General features: G+C 44.5%; 1 protein-coding gene across 3 annotated transcripts in view; it reads right to left on the reverse strand.

Annotated features, from left to right (window-relative positions):
- Positions 1–22,596, reverse strand: part of FNBP4 (formin binding protein 4) — a 51,060-nt gene that overhangs the window by 20,928 nt on the left and 7,536 nt on the right. For all 3 annotated transcript variants that reach the window (XM_019037223.4, XM_019037222.4, XM_055354940.2), the window contains exons 3-8: positions 16,881–17,017; positions 15,259–15,445; positions 13,486–13,633; positions 13,259–13,379; positions 8,424–8,762; positions 6,315–6,525 (exon numbers count right to left, since the gene is read on the reverse strand). In XM_019037223.4, the coding sequence (XP_018892768.1) occupies positions 6,315–6,525; positions 8,424–8,762; positions 13,259–13,379; positions 13,486–13,633; positions 15,259–15,445; positions 16,881–17,017 (1,143 nt within the window). The remainder of the gene's footprint in view (positions 1–6,314; positions 6,526–8,423; positions 8,763–13,258; positions 13,380–13,485; positions 13,634–15,258; positions 15,446–16,880; positions 17,018–22,596) is intronic.

Genomic DNA, 22,596 nt, shown 5'->3' on the forward strand with positions numbered 1-22,596 from the left:
TCCCAAGTAGCTGAGACTACAGGCAGGTGCCACCGTGTTCAGCTAGTTTTTGTATTTTTAGTAGAGATGGGGTTTCGCCATGTTGCCCAGGCTGGTCTCAAACTCCCGGACTCATGCAATCTGCCTGCCTCAGCCTCCCAATGTGCTGGGATTATAGGTGTAAGCCACTGCACCCAGGCTGCATCATAATTTTTTTTTTTTTTTTTGAGATGGAGTTTCGCTCTTGTTGCCCAGGCTGGAGTACAGTGGCGTGATCTTAGCTCACTGCAACCTTTACCTCCCACGTTCAAGTGATTCTCCTGCCTCAGCCTCCCAAGTAACTGGGATTACAGCCATGTGCCACCAAGCCTGGCTACTTTTGTATTTTTAGTAGAGATGGGGTTTCACCATGCTAATCAGGCTAGTCTTGAACTCCTGACTGGTGATCCACCCGGCTAGGCCTCTCAAAGTGCTGGCATTACAGGCGTTAGCCACCACGCCCGGCATGCATCATTATTTTCAAAGCATCTGGTAACTTCCTTCCTGAACTGGTGAAGACCTACAGACATCTATATTGAATCCACCTACTTAGTTGGTGCTATTGGTAATGGGAATCTCCAAAAGAGAAGAGGTCTACCAACTTAAACGGAGCACACAATATGAACTCTTTTATCTTTGCTTTCCAACACCTGCATACTCAAACTAATTCACACAGTCTGAATGACTGCCAGTTAAAAAGCCAAAAATGGCCGGGCATGGTGCCTCACGCCTGTAATCCAGCACTTTGGGAGGCCGAGGCAGGTGGATCACCTGAGGTCAGTTCAAGACCAGCCTGGCCAACACGGTGAAACCCTGCCTCTACTAAAAATACAAAAAATTAGCTGAGTGTGGTGCTGGGCGCCCGTAATCCCAGCTACTCAGGGAGCCGAGGCAGGAGAATCGCTTGAACCTGGGAGGTGGAGGTTGCAGTGAGCCGAGATTGCACCATTGCAGTCCAGTCTGGGCAACAAGAGCAAAACTCCGTCTAAAAAATAATAATTTTTTAAAAAGCCAAAAATACCTCAAATGTGAAAACTGTGACTTTGGGTAATCCTTCATCTTCAGGATTAAAAGTAAAAATGTGACTTTAAATAGCTTTTAATATTTTAAACTTTTTTTTTGAGATGGAATCTTTGTCGCCCAGGCTGGAGAACAGTGGAGCTATCTCGGCTCATTGCAACCTCAACCTCCTGGGTTCAAGCAATTCTCCTGCCTCAGCCTTCCAAGTAGCTGGGGCTTCAGGCGTTTGCCACTATGCCCAGCTAATTTTTTTTTTTTTTTTTTTTTTAGTAGAGACAGGGTTTTGCCATGTTGGCCCGGCTGGTTTCAAACTCCTGGCCTCAAGTGATTTGTCCACCTCAGCCTCCCAAACTGCTGGGATTACAGATGTGAGGTACGGCGCCTGGCTTTTTTTTTGAGGCACAGTCTTACTCTGTTGCCCAGGTGGGAGTATAGTGGTATGATCACAGCTTATTGCAGTCTTGACCTCCTCCAGCCTCATTTTTTGTTTTTTAGTAGAGACAAAGTCTCACTATGTTGCCCAGTTTGGTCTCGAACTCCTGAACTCAAGTAATCCCCATGCCTCAGCCTCCCAGAATGCTGGGATTAAAGCTGAGCCATTGCATCCGGCCTAAAACTTTTTATTAAGTCCTTAACCTTATAACATAATAGCCTGGCTCTCCTTTTACCTGATCGTTAATATTCCCTCTTTATTATCAAATTGTCTGAAACAAAATCTTCCCACTAATCCCATTTATTAATTTTTAATGCCATTATATATTAAAAGTCTTCTATCTGGTGGCAGGTCCAAGAATTTAACAATTTTAAGGATGGCTAGAGTTAAAGACTAGAATGTTTTGGAGGGCAAGTACACAGGCTCTATTAAATTAGAATGCACACACCCCTTTGACCTAGCAATATACCACTAGGAATCTTTACTGTTGTGAAACTAGAATGTACATAAAATATATTCATCAGGATGTTACCACAGTATTATTTATTGTGAAACAGGTTAACAAATGCATATAATATAAAAAATAAAATTAGCTCAGTGAGGTGGCACAAACCTATAATTCCAGCACTTTGGGAGAGCGAGGCAGGAGCATCAATTCAGCCCATGAATTCAAAGCTGCATTATGATTATGTCAACTACATTCGGCCTGGATGACAGAGTAAAATCCTGTCTCCTTTTTCTTTTGAGATGGGAGTTTTGCTCATTGCCCAGGCTGGAGTGCAATGGCGCGATCTTGGCTCACCACAACCTCCGCCTCCCAGGTTCAAGCGATTCTCCTGCCTCAGCCTCCCGAGTAGCTGGGATTACAGGCATGCGCCACCACGCCCGGCTAGTTTTATGTATATTTTTTTGTTTGTTTGTTTGTTTAGTAGAGACAGGGTTTCTCCACGTTGGTCAGGCTGGTCTCGAACTCTCAACCTCGGGTGATCCGCCCGTCTCGGTCTCCCAAAGTGCTTGGATTATAGGCGTGAGCCAGGCCAACATCCTCTCTCTTAAAAGAAACAAAAATTCAAGTAAATTGGCCAGGCACAGTGTCTCACACCTGTAATCCAAGCACTTTGGGAGGCAGAGACGGGCGGATCACCTGAGGTCGGGAGTTTGAGATTAGCCTGGCCAACATGATAAAACCCTGTCTGTACTAAAAATACAAAAATTAGCTGGGCACGGTGGCGCGCGCCTGTAATCCCAGCTACTCGGGAGGCTGAGACAGGAGAACTGCTTGTACCCGGGAGGTGGAAGTTGCAGTGAGCCATGATCGTGACACTGTGGTCCAGCCTGGGTGACAGAGTGAGACCCCGTCTCAAAAATAAGTAAATATAACACGGCTTATTAAAATATCAAAATATTAACATGTTAATATTGAGTCTTCCCAGGCTTCTCTGCCATCACAGCCACACCAGATATGACCTCTACCCTCATGGTGTCAGTCATTATGTTCCTTTAGCTTCCTCATGGACAGATCTTTAAGCACAACATACATATGTATTTGTTTTTGTTTCCCCTGAGACAGAGTCTCACTCTGTCGCTTAGGCTGAAGTGCAGTGGCACAAACTCGGCTCACTCCAACTTCCGCCTCCTGGGTTCAGGTGATTTCCTGCCTCAGTCTCCCAAGTAGCTGGGATTACAGGCGAGCACCACCAGGTGCAGGTAATTTTGTATTTTTAGTAGAGACGGGGTTTCACCATGTTGGCCAGGATGGTCTTGATCTCCTGACCTTGTGATCCACCTGCCATGGCCTCCCAAAGTGCTGGGATTACAGGCATGAGCCACTGCACCCAGCCACATTTTTTTTTTTTTTTTTTTTTTTGTGATGGAGTCTCATTCTATTGCCCAGGCTGGAGTGCAGTGGCGCCATCTCAGCTCACCACAACCTCCACCTCCCCAGTTCAAGAGATTCTCCTACCTCAGTTTCCCAAGTAGCCACCACACCCAGCCTATTTTGCAGTTTTGATAGAGACAGGGTCTCACCATGTTGGCCAGGCTGGTCTTGAACTCCTGACCTCGGGTGATCCACCCACCATGGCCTCCCAAAGTGCTGGGATTACAGGCGTGAGCCACCGCGCGCCAGTCTGTTTTTCTTTTTCTTTTAAGGCAGGGTCTTGCTCTGTCACTCAGGATGGACTGTAGTGGTGTAATCATAGCTCATTGCAGCCTCGAACTCCTGGGCTCAAGCTATCTTCCTCCCTCAACATCCTGAGTAGCTGGGATTATATCCGTGTGCCACCACGCTGGCTAATTTTTAAAAAACATTTTAGAGACAGTGTCTTGCTATATTGTCCAGGCTGGTCTTGACTCCTGGCCTCAAATGATCTTTCCGCTTTGCCCTCCGAAAGTAAATATTATTGTTTCTATGATTAAGCCACATTAATACACATAACTATGGTATGTTCACTTTGTCACTGCTGCTTAGTACTCCTTTCTAAGAATATACCACATGGCTGGTCGCAGTGGCTCACGCCTGTAATCCCACTTTGGGAGGCTTAGGCAGGTGGATCACAAGGTCAGGAGTTCAAGCACAGCCTGGCCAAGATGGTGAAACCCCATCTCTACTAAAAATACAAAAATTAGCCAGGCTCAGTGGCAGGCGCCTGTAATCCCAGCTAAGATCATCCACTGCACTCCAGCCTGGGCGACAGAATAAGACTCCGTCTCAAAAAAAAATAAAAAAATAAAGAATGCACCACAATTTATCTATGATACCTCTAATGGACATTTGAGTGCTCTATAGGGTTTTTTTTCATAGCACAAATGCAGCAATTTTTTTTTAGTGAAACATGGACACAATTTAAATGTCCATCAACAGTGGGCAGAGTTAAATACGCACATCTACACCACTCAGTTTTAACCAATGAACAATAATTTTTAAGGCACGTTGTTAAGTGAAAACTGTATGTTGCCTAATAATCAATATGCTCTCATATATGGTAAAATTCACATATATACACATAAACACACTCATACATACCTAACTGTAAACATATATAAAGAACATGCTCTGGAAGGATATATGTTTATAAAGGACAGAGAAAATAGCTGGGCACAGCTGGGATTACATGCCTGTAATCCCATTGCTTTGGGAGGCCAAGGTGGGCAGATCACCTAAGGTCAGAAGTTTGAGACCAGCCTGGCCAACATGGTGAAATCCCATTTCTACTAACACCACAAAAACTAGCTGGGCATGGTAGCAGGCGCCTGTAATCCCAGCTACTCGGGAGGCTGAGGCCGGGGAATCGCTTGAACTCGGAGGGTGGAGGTTCCAGTGAGCAGAGATCGTACCACTGCACTCCAGGCTGGGGGACAGAGCAAGACTCCGTCTCAAAAAAAAAAAAAAAAAAAAGGACCATGGGGTAGGGAATGAGAATAATGAAAAGATAAAGAGGATTTACAGAATTTTCCTTTATGTTATTCCGAACTGCCAACTGAAAAGAAAAAATTCAGGCTAGGGGTGCTGGCTCATGCCTGTAATCCCAGCACCTTGCAAGGCCAAGGTGGGCAGGTCACCTGAGGTCAGGAGTTCGAGACCAGCCTTGCCAACATGGCGAAACCCCATCTCTACTGAAAAATACAAAAAATTAGCTGGGTGTGGTGGCGGGCGCCTGTAATCCCAGCTACTCAGGAGGCTGAGGCAGCAGAATCACTTGAACCCAGGAGGCACAGGTTGCAGTGAGCCAAGACTGCACCACTGCACTCCAGCCTGGGCAACAAGAGTGAAACTCCGTCTCAAAAAATATAAATAAAAAGAAAAGAAAAAATTCAAACAAGGATGTCTTTATTTATCACCCGTATTGTTGGTTTTTTTTTGTTTGTTTGGTTCTTTGTTTCTTTTTTTTCTTTTATCAAGAAACAAGGGTCTTGCTATGTTGCCCAGCTAGCCTGGAACTCCTAGGGTCCAGGGATCCTTCTGCCTCAGTTTCCTGTGAAGCAGCACTGGGCTGTTTTTGAATCATGATCCATAAAAGTATTTTCTTCTAGGTGTACTCAACTAAGGTTTGGGGTCCTTATCTTACTAACTTTCCACTACAGAATCAGGGCCACAGCTGAAAGCGGTGGCTCACGCCTGTAATCCCAGCACTTTGGGAGGAGGGCGGATCAACTGAGATCAGGAGTTCGAGATCAGCCTGGCCAACATGGCGAAACTCCGTCTCTACTAAAAATACAAAAAATAGCCAGGCGCGGTGGCAGGCACCTATAATCCCAGCTACTGGGGAGGCTGAGGTAAGAGAATTGCTTGAATCTGGGAGGCGGAGGTTGCAGTGAGCCAAGATCATGCCTTTGTACTCCAGCCTGGGCAACAGAGTGAGACCTCCGTCTCAAAAAGGAAAAGAAAAAAAAAAATAATTCGGGCCAAATGGAGATTAAAATATTAGCTTTATCCAGGGATCTCTGAAAATAGATTAAAAAATGCAGCAGGAGCTCTTCGACCTTACCATGAATGAATGATAAGGTCCTTATTACCTGAATGAAGACAACTTGGGTCCTCATGACACAATCAAACTCTCTACCCACCCACAGAGAGGCTGGGCAACGTAGACAGAGAGAAGAAATGGGACTGGACTCTGAATACACCACCATCCAGTGGATGTCAGCCTCTCAGGCTCTTAACTCCTCTACTAGAAAAAGATCTGGAAAAGGTAGAGAGGTGGATTGAAGCTTCCTTCCCAGCACTTCTCCCAAAGAGTAAAAGTACAATCTCCTGTTCTGGTGAAGAGGAAACAAAAAAATACAGAGTTTCCTTCCCCTCTATATCTTTCAACTCTGAAGTTTAATGTGAAGCACAAATTACCAGTTTCTCCATTTTCTGGAGTATCTCGTCCAGTTTTACTAGAACTCCTGCTGGTAGATTCTGGACTGGTAGCTCGAACAAACATCTTCCATTTTCCTCTTTTAGACATAAGCCTACGCATTCCATCTTGAGATGCTGGCTGGCTGATATCAGAACGTGGACTAGACCCTGACACACTACCATCTCCTTCCTCCAAGGCTCGCAACTCTGCCTACAAAGAACATGACAATTAAGTTAGTGTCATTAACTGCTTATTAATATGTATAATCAGAATAATAAACAAGACTATGTTGTTGAAATTTAAATCCTTTGAGAACAGAAAGCATTTTTTTTTTTTTTTGGAGACAGGATCTCCCTCTGTTGCCCAGGTTGGAGTGCAGTGGCATGATCATGGCTCACTGCAGCTACAACCTTCTGAGCTCAAGCAATCCTCCCACCTCACCCTTCCGAGTAGCTGGAACTACAGGCACATGTCATCATACTTTTTTTTTTCTAGTAAGAGATGATATCTGGGTATGTTGCTCACATTGGTCTCAACTTCTGGACTCAAGTGATCTCCTGCTCAGCTTCCCAAAGCCCTGGGATTACAGGCATGAGCCATTGCACTCGGCTTACTCACTCTATTTTTATTTTTTAATTTTGCCAATTTTTTTGTGGGTACATAGTAAGTGTATATATTTATGGGATACATGAGATGTTCTGACACAGGTATGCAATGTGAAATAAGCACATCATGGAGAATGGGATAACCATCCCCTCAAGCATTTATCCTTTGAGTTACAAATAATCCAACTTCATTCTTTAAAGTTATTTTATAATATACAGTTATTATTGACTACAGTCACCTTACTGTGCTATCAAATAGTAGGTCTTATTCATTCTTTCTGTTTTTTTCTGGTATCCATTTGTATAAGTCTGAGTAATGTCAAGTCTCTTTATTGATTATCAACTACCTGTTGTGGGAAGTCAGGGATCCTGAATGGAGGGACCAGCTGGAGCCGTGGCAGAGGAACATAAATTGTGAAGATTTCATTTTAATATGGACATTTATCAATTCCCAAATAACACTTTTATAATTTCTTATGCCTTTCTTACTTTAATCTCTTAATCCTGTTATCTTAGTAAGCTGAGGATGTACATCACCTCAGGACCACTGTGATAATTGTGTTAACTGTACAAACTGATTGTAAAACGTGTGTTTGAACAGTATGAAATCAGTGCACCTTGAAAAAGAACAGAGTAACAGTGACTTTTAGGGAAAAAGGGAAGAAAACCATAAGGTCTCACTGCAAAAAGGGTCGGGCAAAAAGAGCCATATTTTTCTTCTTGCATAGAGCCCATAAATGGACGTGCAAGTAGGGAAGGTATCGCTAAATTCTTTTCCTAGCAAGGAATATTAATATTAATACCCTGGGGAAGGAATGCATTCCTGGGGGTAGGTCTATAAACTGCCGCTCTGGGAATGTCTGTCCTATGCGGTTGAGATAAGGACTGAGATACGCCCTGGTCTCCTGCAGTACCCTCAGGCTTATTAGGGTGGGGAAAAACCCGGCCCTAGTAAGTCTGTGGTCAGACTGATTCTCTGCTCTTGAACCCTGTTTTCTGTTGTTTAAGATGTTTATCAAGACAACATGTGCACCGCTGAACATAGACCCTTATCAGTACCTTTTTGCCCTTTGAAGCACATGATCTACTCCCTGTTCTTACACCTCCTTCCCTTTTCAAACCCTTAATAAAAAACTTGCTGGTCTGAGGCTCGGGTGGGCATCATAGTCCTACCAATATGTGATGTCACCCCCGGCAGCCCAGCTGTAAAATTCCTCTCATTATACTCTTTCTATTTCTCAGCTGGCCGACACTTATGGAAAATAGAAAGAACCTAGGTTGAAATATTGGGAGCGAGTTCCCCCGATAACTACCAAAAGTATCATCAAGGACCAAAAAACCTATAACTCTGTAGTTTAAAGTTTTTGCTGCGTAAGCTTCAACATACCTAGATGATGGGATAAGAAAAACAAAATCCCAATAATGGTTGTATGTCAAGCACAATGATCCCTGTAGAGTAGTACTGAGGAAAAAACATTCTACAAGTAACTTTCAAAAGCTTACTTTTTTCCTTTCCAAAACTAGCTCCAGTTCAAGGGTATCTTGTTCCTCTTCCTCCTCACTTTCTCCAGATTGGACAACACTGCAAAGATCCTCCTGAGAAGGGTCTTCTATATTGTCCAACATAATTTCCTGTGGCTTTACTACTGTTGTTGCTTCTTCTACTGTTGTACTTGTTTCTTTTACTTCTGAAACTGGCTCTTCTTTACAAATTACTTTTCTTCTCCATCTCTCTTCTTCTTCTTTTATTCCCTCAGGCAATAAAGGAGCAAGCAGCGATGCTGCCACCCCTTTCTTCTCCTCCTCACTATTTGAGAGAGCCTGAATTCCTTCATTTACTTCCTATAAAGAACAAAATAATTTAGTCTCATTTAATTCTGAAACAAATCTCACCTGCACATACATTCAATTGCACATACATTCATATTAACTGTTTTCAGTAGCTGAATACTCAAGGTAAAAACCACTTTTTTTTTTTGAGACGGAGTCTCGCACTGTCACCCAGGCTGGAGTGCAGTGGCACAATCTTGGCTCCCTGCAACCTCTGCCTCCCAGGTTCAAGCTATTCTCCTGTCTCAGCCTCCCGAGTAGCTGGGATTACAGGTGCCCACCACCACGCCCAGCTAATTTTCTGTATTTTTAGTAGAAGCCTTTCACCACGTTGGCCAGGCTGGTCTCAAACTACTGACCTTGTGATTTGCCCACCTCAGCCTCCCAAAGTGCTGGGATTACAGGCGTGAGCCACCGCGCCCGGCCAAAACCACTTACTCCCAACAGGTGAGTATATACTTATACCATTACATTATTACTTTAGACAGACACTGACTGAATGAGAGCCTAGTTCTAGGTAGGATTCAAATATATCCTCCCTGCTATTCTCAGGATGTCAAAAGGCAGACTAGTAGTAAACAGAGATAGATTTAAGATCAGTATTTTGTCAGCTCATAACATGACTGGCTAAATCTTTACCTTCTTCTGTATGATGAGAATTTTTTTTTTTTTTTGAGAGAGTCTCACTCTGTTGCCCAGGGGTACAATTGCGTGATCTCAAGTCACTGCAACCTCTGCCTCCCAGGTTCCAGCGATTCCCAGCCTCACAGCCTTAGCCTCCCAAGTAGCTGGGATTACAGGGACACACCACCACACCCAGCTCATTTTTGTTTCTGTTTTTGAGACGAACTCTCGCTCTTCTTGCCCAGGCTGGAGTGCAAAGTGTGATGTCGGCTCACTGCAACGTCTGCCTCCCGGGTTCAAGCAATTTCCCTGACTCAGCCTCCTGAGCAGCTGGGATTATAGGCGAGAGCCACCAAGCCTGGCTAATTTTTTTTGTGCTTTTAGTAGACACAGGGTTTCACCACGTTGGCCAGGCTGGTCTCAAACTCCTGACCTCAGGTGATCTGCCCACCTTGGCACCAGGCCCAATTTTTGTATTTTTAGTAGAGACAGGGTTTTACCAGGTTGGCCAAGTTGATCTTGAACTCCTGACCTCAGGTGATCTGCCCACCTCAGCCTCCGAAAGTGCTGGGATTACAGGCGTGAGCCACCATGCTGGGCCTGATAAGAAAATTTAGTAAGTATGCCATGAAGGTGATTTAGACTAAAGTGAACTATTCCTAGGCCGGGCACAGTGGCTCATGCCTGTAATTCCAGCACTTTGGGAGGCCAAGGCAGGCCGATCACAAGGTCAGGAGTTTGAGACCAGCCTGGCCAACACAGTGAAACCCCATCTCTGCTAAAAATACAGAAATTAGCCCGGCATGGCGGCGTGTGCCTGTAATCCCAGCTATTCGGGAGGCTGAGGCAGAAGAATCGCTTGAACCTGGGAGGCAGAGGTTGCAGTGAACTGAGATCATGCCACTGTACTCCAGCTCGGATGACAGTGCGAGAGACTGTCTCAAAAAAATAAAATAGCTGGGCGTGGTGGCTCATGCCCGTAATCCCAGCACTTTGGGAGGCCAAGGTGGGAGGATCACATGGTCAGGAGTTCGAGATCAGCCTGGCCAATATGGTGAAACCCCGTCTCTACTAAAACTACAAAAATTAGCTAGGCGTGGGGCAGGCGCCTGTACTCCCAGCTACTCGGGAGGCTGAGGCAGGAGAATCGCTTGAACCCGGGGGGTGGAGGTTGCAGTGAGCAGAGATTGCACCACTGCACTCCAGCCTGGGTGACAGAGCGAGGCTAGGTCTCAAAGAAAAAATAAAAAATAAAAATAAAATAAAATAAAATAAAATGAACTATTCCTGAAATGAAATTTGTGATTAAAGTATCTGCTTCTCCCATTAGGGTAACACTTGTCCTATCCTCCTTTCTGTAACTGTAAATTTAAGTTATTATTATTATTTCTGGATGGTCTCACTCTGTCCAGGCTGGAGCACACTGGCACAATGATAATTTTGAACTCCTGGGCTCAAGCTATCCTCTTGCCTCTGCCTCTTGAGTAGCTGGGACTACAGGTGTGTGCTACCTTGCCTGGGTAATTTTTCTTTTGTAGAGATGGGGTTGATCTTGTTATGTTTTCCAGGCTGGTTTAGAACTCCTGCACTCAAGCCATCTCCCTGCCCTAATTAAATTATTATTTTATTATTATTAGATTTTTTTTTGAGATGGAGTCTCACTCTGTCACCCAGGCTGGAGTGCAGTGGTGCGGTCTCAGCTCATTGCAACCTCTGCCTCCCAGATTCAAGCGATTCTCCTGCCTCAGCCCCCCAAGTAGCTGGGACTACAAGCATGTGCCACTACACCCAGTTATTTTAGTATTTTTAATAGACGGGGTTTTACCATGTTGGCCAGGCTGGTCTTGAACTCCTAACCTCAAGTGATCCGCCTGCCTTGACCTCTCAAAGTGCTGGGATTACAGGTGTGAGCCACTGCGCCAAGCTCAATTATATTATTTTAGAGTATTTTTTTTTGGACTACATGCAGTAGCTCACACCTATAATGTGAGCAATTTGGGAGGCCGAGGCAGAAGCATCACTTGAGCTCAGAGTTTGAGACCTGTCTGGCAAACATGGTGAGACCTCATCTCTCAAAAAACAAACAAACAAACAAACAAACAAACAAAACCAGGCATGGTGGTGCACACTTGTAGTCCCAGCTACTAAGGAGTCTGAGGCAGGACTGCTTGAGCTCAGGAGAGTAAATCTGCAGTGAGCCATGGTCGTGCCACTGCACTCTAGCCTGGGTGACAGAGTCAGATCCTGTCTCACAAATAAGTAAATAAAAAGGAAAGGTGCAGTGGCTTGTGGTGTAATCCCAGCACTTTGGGAGTCTGAGGCAGGTGGATCACTTGAGGTCAGGAGTTCAAGACCAGCTTGACCAACTGGTGAAACCTCGTCTCTACTAAAAAAAATAGAAAAATTAGTCAGGCGTTGTGCCTGTAATCCAAGCTACTCGGGAGGTTGAGGCAGAACTGCTTGAAACTGGGAGGCGGAGGATGCAATGAGCTGAAATCGCTCCACTCCCTTCCAGCCTGGGTAACCGAGCAAGACTCTGTCTCAAAAAGAAAAAAATTAAAATTAAAATATATTTTGATGCAAAAAAGTCTTTAAAATTGAAGATAAATTGGAATTCAATATACACTCCCTAAGGAATACAACTTACTTTTCTTACTAATTAGGCTATAGAAATGCTCAGGTTTCACTAACATAGTATCCGTTATTGAAAAATCCAAAATCTGAAACCGTTTGAGCACTGACATGATGATCAAAGGAAATGCTCACTGGAGCATCTTAGATTTCACATTTTCAGATTAAGAACACTCAACTGCTAAGTATAACGCAAATATTTCAGAATTCAAAAAAATTCAAAATCTAAATTATCTCCGATCCCAGGCATTTCAATTAAGAAATACTCAACCTGCAGTAGTTTTTAAAGTAGTTACCTTTATATTTTTAAAATGTCTTATATATGGAATCCGAAAAATAATAGAATGATTCTATGTGAAGTGGAGCCCTGTCTGGACTGCTGCTCCCACGTCCTTTGCAATGATCCAAGAGGCCTCTGTGATACCCTAAAGCTCTCAAAGAAAAAGTGAAGTGGGCCAGGTGCAGTGGCTCATGCCTGTAATCTCAGCACGTTGGGAGGCTGAGACAGGTAGATCACCTGAGGTCAGGAGTTTGAGACCAGCCTGACCAACATGGTGAAACCCTGTCTCTAATAAAAATACAAAAATTAGCCAGGCATGGTGGCAGGTGCCTGTAATGCCAGCTACTCAGAAGGCTGAGGCAGGAGAATCACTTCTTGAGCCCGGGAGGCAGAGGTTGCAGTGAGCCGAGACAGCACCACTGTGCTCCAGCCTGGGCGACAGAGCGAGACTCCATATCAAAAAAAAAAAAAAAGGCCAGATGTGGTGGCTCACGCTTGTAATCCCAGCACTTTGGGAGGCCAAGGCAGGCGGATCATGAGGTCAGGAGATCGAGACCATCCTGGCTAACACAGTGAAACACCGTCTCCACTAAAAATACAAAAAATAAGTCAGGTGTGGTAGCGGGTGCTTGTAATCCCAGCGACTCAGGAGGCTGAGGCAGGAGAATGGTGTGAACCCGGGAGGTGGAGCTTGCAGTCAGCTGAGATCACACCACTGTACTCCAGCCTGGGTGACAGGGCGAGACTCTGTCTCAAAAAAAAACAAAAAACAAAAAACAAAACAGAAAAGAAAAAGTCAACTGAGTAACTGCTATAAAGGCTACATAATACACAGAAACAAAGTGAAAGTTATGAAACTTATCCTATTTCACATGTATGACATAAAATATTAAGAGAAGGCTTCCATTCCTGTGCTCAGAGTAACGCTTATTAGATCTGAAAATAAACAAATGAGGTAAGTTTCGACACTGACCTTTTTAACTTCTCGCTTGGCTATGACTGGTCCACTTTTACTACTGGAAACAGAAATCGTTTTCTCCTTAGAATATATGTCTGTATTTACCACAAAACTAGTTTCAGCACCTGGCACAGAACTAAAAAAATATATACTTAGCAAGAGAAATATAAGACAAATACTATCAGCAAAAGATAAGGCTTCAATTTCCTTCTAGGCAATTTCACTTTTAAATTTATTCTTACCTGGGCTGGTAATGCTGTAATCCCTGTACCTGTGTGGCAAGATATTGGGGTAACTCCCAAGTCACTTCATTTGTTTGTGTATTCCAATAATAATAACATCCCGTGTTCTCATCCCAGACTTCCTGCCAATCGCCCATCTCAATTCCGACTAGAAGATAAAACAAATTTTAAGCACAAATCCCTCTACAATTCTGGCTTACATATAAGCTCAAAAGCCAAAATCACCTAACAGTTTCTCAAAACAGCACTGTTAACATTTTGGGCACACAGGTCTTTGTTGTGGGGGGGCAATCCTATGTGGAGGTTTTAGCAGCACCCCTGGCCTCTGCCCACTAGATACAGTAGCACTCCCATCCACCCTGCCTCCTACATTGTGACAATAAAAAATATTTGACAGACATTGTCAAATATCCCCTAGGGGCACCCCCAACACTGGTTAAGAACCACTGGCCTAACACCAAGAATTATTTTCTCAATATCTAACATTTAGAGTCACCTTTGAACACAGTTTTTTAAAAAAACAGTTTGGCCGGCTACAGTGGCTCACGCCTGTAATCCCAGCATTTGGGAGGCCAAGGTGGGCAGATCACCTAAGGTCGGGAGTTTGAGAGCAGCCTGATCAACATGCAGAAACCCTGTCTCTACTAAAAATACAAAAATTGGGCGTGGTGGTGCGTGCCTGTAATCCCAGCTACTCGGGAGGCTAAGGCAGGAGAATTGCTTGAACTCGGGAGGCAAAGGCTGCGATAAGCCAAGATTGCACCACTGCACTCCAGCCTGGGCAACATGAGCAAAACTCCACCTCTAAATTAATAAATAGAAAAAAGCAGTTTGCTGGTCCAAAAATGTACCTAAAATACTTTGAATATCATGGCTTTTCTTATTCAACTGGCAAGGACAAGCAATTACTTTTTAAAAGATAAAAACTACATCCTACAAGTTTTCTGAGCCGACTATCCTACCTACCATCTTCAACATGCTTTATTTAAAAAGACAGAGGTTGGGCGCGGTGGCTCAAACCTGTAATCACAGCACTTTGGGAGGCCGAGGCAGGTGGATCCCCCGAGGTCAGGAGTTCGAGACCAGCTTTGCCAACATCGTGAAACCCCATCTCTACTACAAATACAAAAAATTTGCTGGGCGTGGTGGTGGGTGCCTGTAATCCCAGCTGCTCAGGAGACTGAGGCAGAAGAATTGGTTGAACCTGGGAGGCGGAGGTTGCAGTGAGCCGAGATCGCATCACTGCACTCCAGCCTGGGCAACAAGGGTGAAACTCAGTCTCAAAAAAAAAAAAAAAACAATTAAATAAATAAAAATAAAAAGACAGAATCCTAAAGTCTAAGGTTAAAGTCTCTGGGCTTTCATCTTTAGAAAACTGAATGCCAGCCGGGAGCGATGGCTCACACCTGTAATCCTGGCACTGTGGGAGGCCAAGGCAGGCTGATTTCCTGAGCTCAGGAGTTCGAGACCAGCCTTGGGCAACACAGTGAAACCCCGTCTCTACTAAAATACAAAAGAGAAATTAGCCAGGCATGGCAGCGTGCGCCTGTAGTCCCAGTTACTCAGGAGGCTGAAGGAGGAGAACTGTCTGAACCCAGGAGGTGGAGGTTGGAGTGAGCCAAGATCGTGCCAGTGCACTCCAGCCTGGGCGACAGAGCGAGATTCCATCTCAAAACAAACAAACAAACAAACAAACAAAAAACCAGAAAAGTGAATGCCTAGAATCCCTTTAAGGATTTTACTTTTCTTTAAAAATCAAAGGATCAAGTTTACCTCCTGCCAGTGAACACTGAGTATCATATTGCCATCCAGATGTTTGGGTGGAGTCTGTTCCATTTGAAGTAGAAGAAGAAAGGGTAGATGTTGCTGCTTCCTTTGGTTCTGGTCGAGGTGGAGTTGGAGGTGGAGCAGAAGCTCCTACAGGAGCTGCAGGCTGAGGAGCTGTTATGGCATCGATCTCCTTCAGTATGAAAAGAGTAACAAATGCAGTAATTATATCAAAAACAAGAAACTTAAGGAAATGGCAATCACTTTTTAAAAATTCTACATGAGCCGGGCACAGTGGCTCACACCTACAGTTCCAGCACTTTGGGAGGCTGAGACAGGTGGATCACTTGAGGTCAGGAATTCGAGACCAGGCTGGCCAACATGGTGAAATCCCCCTCTACTAAAAATAAAAAAAATTAGGCTGGGCACGGTGGCTCACGCCTGTAATCCCAGCATTCTGGGCGGCCAAGGCGGGCGGATCACCTGAGGTCAGAAGTTCAAAACCAGCCTGGCCAATATGGTGAAAACTTGTCTCTACTAAAAATACAAAAATTAGCTGGATGTGGTGGTGGGCACCTGTAATCTCAGCTACTTGGGAGGCTGAGGCACTAGAATTGCTTGAATCTGGGAGGCGGGGATTGCAGTGAGCCGAGATCACGCTACTGCATTCCAACCTGGGTGAAAGAGCAAGACTCTGTCTCAAAAAAAACAAAAAACAAAAAACAAAAAAAAAGAATACAATTATTATTGGGTGTGGTGGCACATGCCTGTAATCCCAGCTACTCAAGAGGCTGAGGTGGGAGAATTACTTGAACCTGGGTGGCAGAGGTTGCAGTGGGCCAACATCACGCCACCACATTTCAGTCTGGGTGACAGTAAGACCCAGTCTCGAGGGAGAAAAAAAAAAATTCTAGATACTCATTCTAAGCTTCTCAAATCAAAACCCTCATCTTCCAATTATACAAGCTCCCCAGTCTCTTCTAATTTGCCTTTCTTCTCTTTGAAAGCTTTACAAAAAGAAAAGAGAGGTGGTGGCTCACGCTTGTAATCCCAACGCTTTGGAAGGCTGAGGTGGGTTGATCACCTGAGGTCAGGAGTTTGAGACCAGCCTGGCCAACATGGTGAAACCCCGTCTCTACCAAAAATACAAAAATCAGCTGGGTGTGGTGGCACATACCTGTAGCCCCAGCTACTCGGGGGCACATACCTGTAGCCTCAGCTACTTGAACCCAGGAGACAGGTTGCAGTGAGGCGAGATCGTACCACTGCACTCGAGACTGGGCAACAGAGTGAGATTCTATCTCAAGAAAAAAAAAAAAAAGGAGAGACAGCCAGGTGTGACGGCTCACACCTGTAATCCCAGCACTTTGGAAGGCCGAGGTGGGAGGATCGCTTCAGCCCAAGAGTTCAAGACCAGCCTGAGCAACACAGTGAGACCCCATCTCTTAAAGTTAAACAAAACAAAACAAAAAGAGAGATAGAGATCGGGAGAAATACAAGAAGAGAGTGTTGGAGGGAGAGGGAGAAAGGAGGAGGAAGACATTGAACTGACAAGTACGCTGATCACTGAAGATCCAGGTCCCAAAGTAGCTTCAATAACTAAAACTCCAAACGAAAGCACCACTAACCGCTAGGAAGTCGGCCAATGTACTATCAATATCAGTTGACTGGTTTCCATTTGTCTCTTTGGATTGTGCTAGTTTTTCGGAAACATCATTGTCATCATCATCACTGTCAGCATAAGCACCAAGCAAGCATAGACCGCCTAGAAACAAAAAGGAAAACAGTATTTGTAACAACGTCAATATGTCCTAAGAAGCATCTAAAACGGAAGTATAACATTTTTTTTTTTTTTAACTTACTTACAGGTTAGAACATAACCGCAAAACTAATAATCACTGAACTACCACAGAAGAATAAATTACATCGTATGGTTAAAGCTAATAAAAATTGATCTATAGGCCAGGTGCAGTGGCTTAACGCCTGTAATCCCAGCACTTTGGGAGGCCGAGGTGGGTGGATCATGAGGTCAGGAGTTTTGAGACCAGCCTGGGCAACATGGTGAAACCCCATCTCTACTAAAAATACAAAAAATTAGCCAGGCCTGGTAGCACGTGCCTGTAGTCCCAGCTAGTGAGGCAGGAAAAGTGCCTGAACCTGGGAGGCAGAGGTTGCAGTGAGCCAAGATCACGCCACTGCACTCCACCCTGGGCAAAAGAGCAAGACTCTGTCTCCGGGGGTGAAAAAAAAAAAAAAAAAAATTGATCTGGGCTAGGCGTGGTGGCTCACACCTGTAATCCCAGCACTTTGGGAGGCTGCGGCGGGCAGATCACCTGAAGTCAGGAGTTCAAGACCAGCCTGACCAACATGGAGAAACCCTGTCTCTACTAAAAATACAAAATTAGCCGGGTGTGGTGACACATGCCTGTAATCCCAGCTACTCAGGAGGCTGAAGCAGAAAAATTGCTTAAACTCGGGAGGCAGAGGTTGCGGTGAGCTGAGATCACGCCACTGCACTCCAGTCTGGGCAACAACAGTGAAAATCCGTCTCAAAATAAATAAATAAATAAAATAAAAAATAAAAAAACATGTTGATCTATGAGCCAGGCAACACAGCTTATGTCTACAGACCCAACTTCTTTGGGAGGATCTGAGGCAGGAAGATCATTTGAGCCCAGAATCTGAGACCAGCCTTGAAAACATAGTGAGACCTTGTCTATCCCATAAAAACAAAAACAAAAAAAAAAAAAAAAAGGGAAAAGGAAAAAGAATAAAAATTTAGCTGAGCATACGGCTGAGGTGCAAGGATAGCTTGAGCCCAGGAGGTTGAGGCTGCATTAAGCCGAAACATCTCCACTATACTCCAGCCAGGGTGACAAAGTGAGACTGACCATGTCTCCAAAAAAAAAAAACAAAACAAAAAAAAACCGAGAACAAGAAAATTAATCTGCATGGTTATTTCAATTATTCAATCTCACTCTCTTTCCAAATTGTTCATAGATAGTATATCCTGATTTTAGAATTTGGTGATTAAAGTGTTTACTTCAAACTGAGCCAATTACAGTGTAGCAGCTGAAACAAAGACTTTCAAAAACTAAAGAAATAAAGACTTTCAAAGTTAAAAACAAAGCTTTTAATCAATGATTATTCCTCAAACAGGAAGTGACAGAAATTAAAAACATGAAGTGACAGGAATTAAAAATGGGGCTCAACATGGCTAAAACCAATGATCAATGTCTTCCTCAAATTTAAGTGGCCATAAATTTATGGCCTCTGTAATGCTGCTATGCTATTTCCTTTTGGATCATCTGTCGCTACTCCAAGATTACAATTAACAATATAATACATAGAGTATTATTATATGTATTATAAACACATAAAATGTTAAATTCTAGCTAGACTTTTCCAGCTATTACTTATATTAAATTTCACAGCGCTGACACATTCTACGCTCACTAAAAAGTTGGTAAATGAACAGATTTATCAGAAAGTTAAATCTAGTTTTCTGTGTCATACATCCCATACATAAACTCAAAGGTCACCTAAAAGTAAACATAAATTGTTCCATTAATCATGTAGGAGTTCGTATTCAGTGCCTTAGTATCATAATTCCTGCCTTCATTTTTTTCTTTCTGTATGTAGGTTAAGTTTTTTGTTGTTGTTGTTATACTTTAAGTTCTAGGGTACATGTGCACAACACTGCAGGCTTATTACATATGTATACATGTACCATGTTGGTGTGCTGCACTTATTAACTCATCATTTATATTAGGTATTTCTCTTAATGCTATCCCTCCCCCACCCCCCACCCCATGACAGGCCCCGGTGTGTGATGTTCCCCACCCTGTGTCCAAATGTTCTCATTGTTCAATTCCTACCTATGAGTGAGAATATGTGGTGTTTGATTTTCTGTCCTTGCGATAGTTTGCTCAGAATGATGGTTTCCAGCTTCATCCATGTCCCTACAAAGGACATGAACTCATCCTTTTTTATGGCTGCATAGTATTCTATGGTGTATACGTGCCACATTTTCTTAATCCAGTCTATCATTGATGGACATTCGGGTTGGTTCCAAGTCTTTGCTATTGTGAATAGTGCTGCAGTAAACATAACGTGTGCGTGTGTCTTTATAGCAGCATGATTTATAATCCTCTCCGTATATACCCAGTAATGGGATCGCTGGGTCAAATGGTATTTCTAGTTCTAGATCCTTGAGGAATCACCACACTGTCTTCCACAATGGTTGAACTAGTTTACACTCCCACTAACAGCATAAAAGCGTTCCTATTTCTCCACATCCTTTCCAGCATATGTAGGTAAGTTCTTAAATATCAATTTTATTTTGAGATGGAGTCTCGCTCTGTCCCCCAGGCTGGAGTGCAGTGGCTCCGCTCACTACAAGCTCTGCCTCTCAGGTTCACGCCATTCTCCTGCCTCAGCCTCCTGAGTAGCTGGGACTACAGGTGCCCGCCATGCCTGGCTAATTTTTTTGTATTTTTAGTAGAGATGGGGTTTCACCGTGTTAGCCAGGATGGTCTTGATCTCCTGACCTCGTGACCCGCCCACCTCGGCCTCCCAAAGTGCTGGGATTACAGGCGTGAGCCACCGCACCCGGCCGAGACGGAGTCTTGCTCTGTTGCCCAGGCTGAACTGCAGTGGCGCAATCTTGGCTCATTGCAACCTCCACCTCCAGGGTTCATGCGATTCTCCTGCCTCAGCCTCCCGAATAGCTGGGATTACAGGTGTGCACCACCACACCTGGGTAATGTTTGCATTTTTAGTAGAGATGGGGTTTCGCTATGTTGGCCTAGCTGCTCTTGGACTCCTGACCTCAAGTGATCTGCCCACCTTGGCCTCCCAAACTGCTGGGACTACAGGCATGAGCCACCACACATAGCCTCTAAACATCAATTTCTAAAGTTTGATTTGTTTATGTATATATGTATGTAAGAGATAGGGTCTTGCTCTATTGCCAAGGCGGAAGCAGTGGATCACTACAGCCTCCAACTCCTGGCCTCAAATGATTCTCTTGCCTCAGCATCCTGAGTGGATGACTAGAGGCACAACCCACCATGCCTGGCTAATTTATTTTATTTTTTATTTTATGCAGAGATGGAATCTCCTATGTTGCCTAGGCTGGTCTCATCCTGTCCTCATGTGATCTTCCTGCCTTGACTTCCCAAAATGTTAGGCAAAATTTTTCATTTCTTTTTTTTGAGACAGGGTCTCACTCTGGCACAAGTGAACTGGTGCGATCACAGCTCACTGCAGCCTTGACCTCCTGAGCTCAACCAATCTTCCCACCTCAATCAGGCTCCTGTGTAGCTGGGACTAGAGACGCGCACCACTGCGCCTGGCTAACTTTGGTAGAGACGGGGTTTTGCCATGTTGCCTAGGCTCATCTCGAACTCCTGGTCACAAGCCATCCTCCTGCCTCAGTCTCCCATGTAGCTAGGACTACAGGCCTACGCCACCACACTTGGCATTTTTCAAGCACACAAAAGGTTTCAATCTGTTGCTCAGTTTGGTCTTGAATTCCTGAGCTCAAGCAATCCCCTGCCTGAGCCTCCCAAAGTGCTGACATTACAGGTGTGAGCCACCTCGTCTGACCACAAAATATAGGTGTGAGCCACCTCACCTGGTCACAATAGTATTTTAAACTGGTAAGAGAGATATTTACATGGACGTTTGTGGACGGGCATGGTGGCTCATGCCTGCAATGCCAGCACTTTGGGAGGCTGAGGCAGGTGGATCACGAGGTCAGATCAAGACCATCCTGGCCAACATGGTGAAATCCTGCCTCTACTAAAAACAAAAAATTAGCTGGCTGTGGTGGTGCGCGCCTGTAATCCCAGCTACTCAGGAGGCTGAAGCATGAGAATTGCTTGAACCCGGGAGGTGGAGACTGCAGTGAGCTGAGATCACGCCACTGTATTCCAGCCTGGTGACAGGGCGAGACTCCGTCTAAAAAAAAAAGGGGGGGAAAAAAGAGAGAAATTTGCGTGGACGTTTCTTAGATAGTGTCTCTGATTTTTTTTTTTTTTTGAGATGGAGTCTCACACTGTCACCCAGGCTGGAGTGCAGTGGCACAATCTCAGCTCAGTGCAACCTCCGCCTCCTGGGTTCAGGTGATTCTTTTGCCTCAGCCTCCCGAGTAGCTAGGATTAACAGGCGCACGCCACCACGACCTGCTAATTTTTGTACTTTTAGTAGAGACGGGGTTTCACCATGTTGGCCACGCTGGTCTCGAACTCCTGACCTCAAGTGATCTGCCCTTTTTGGCCTCCCAAAGTGCTGGGATTACAGGTGTGAGCCCTGCGCCCAGCCTTTTTTTTTTTTTTTTGTATGGAGTTTCGCTCTTCTTGCCCAGGCTGGAGTGCAATGGTGCAGTCTTGACTCACTGCAACCTCTGCCTCCCAGGTTCAAGTGATTCTCCAGCCTCGGTCTCCCAAGTAGCTGGGATTACAGGCGTGCACCACCACGCCTGGCTAATTTTTTTGTATTTTTAGTAGAGATGGGGTTTCACCATGTTGGCCAGGCTGCTCTCGCACTCCTGACCTCAAGTGATCCGCCTGCCTTGGCCTCCGAAAGTGCTGAGATTATAGGCGTGAACCACGGCGCCCGGCCCAATTTTCTTGATATTCTGAACAAAAGGTATTCAGCTTTGTAAGAGCAGAACTACCAAAGGAGAACCTTCTGTATGAAATAACGCCGCACTTTTGTATACAGTACTGATGGATTCTGGAAAGGAGAGTGGGAAATTTTATTTTTAAATAAAAATACTGGCCGGGCACGGTGGCTCATGCCTGTAATCCCAGCACTTTGGGAGGCCAAGGCAGGTGGATCACCTGATGTCAGGAGTTCAAGACTGGCTGGCCAACACGGTGAAAACTCATCTCTACTAAAAATTCAAAAAAAGGAGCTGGGCGTGGTGGCAGGCACCTGTAATCCCAGCTACTTGGGAGGCTGAGGCAGGAGAATCACTTGAACCCAGGAGGCGGTGGTTACAGTGAGCCGAGGCTGTGCCATTGCACTCCAACCTGGGGAACAAGAACAAAACTCTAACTCAAAATAAATTAATTAAAAATAAAAATACTTCTAATGACAATCATAATCACTTTCAGTAAAAAGTTTCAATCAGGTAAGCTGCATGGTATTTTCATTACAAAATTTCCCAACAAGAGGTAGTTCCCCAGGTCCACAGGCAAAATAGGCTCTGCCTATTCCCTTTCTTCACCTAAGAGCTTTTCACCTATGGACAAACTTCTTCTAAACTACCAAAAACATAATAAATTAGCCAAGAAAATGAAAATTATTAAGCCTAGTGTTTGTGAGAAATTCAGA

The sequence above is a fragment of the Gorilla gorilla genome, chromosome 9 (assembly GCF_029281585.2).
Source record: "Gorilla gorilla gorilla isolate KB3781 chromosome 9, NHGRI_mGorGor1-v2.1_pri, whole genome shotgun sequence".
In the NCBI taxonomy this organism is placed as follows: domain Eukaryota; kingdom Metazoa; phylum Chordata; class Mammalia; order Primates; family Hominidae; genus Gorilla; species Gorilla gorilla.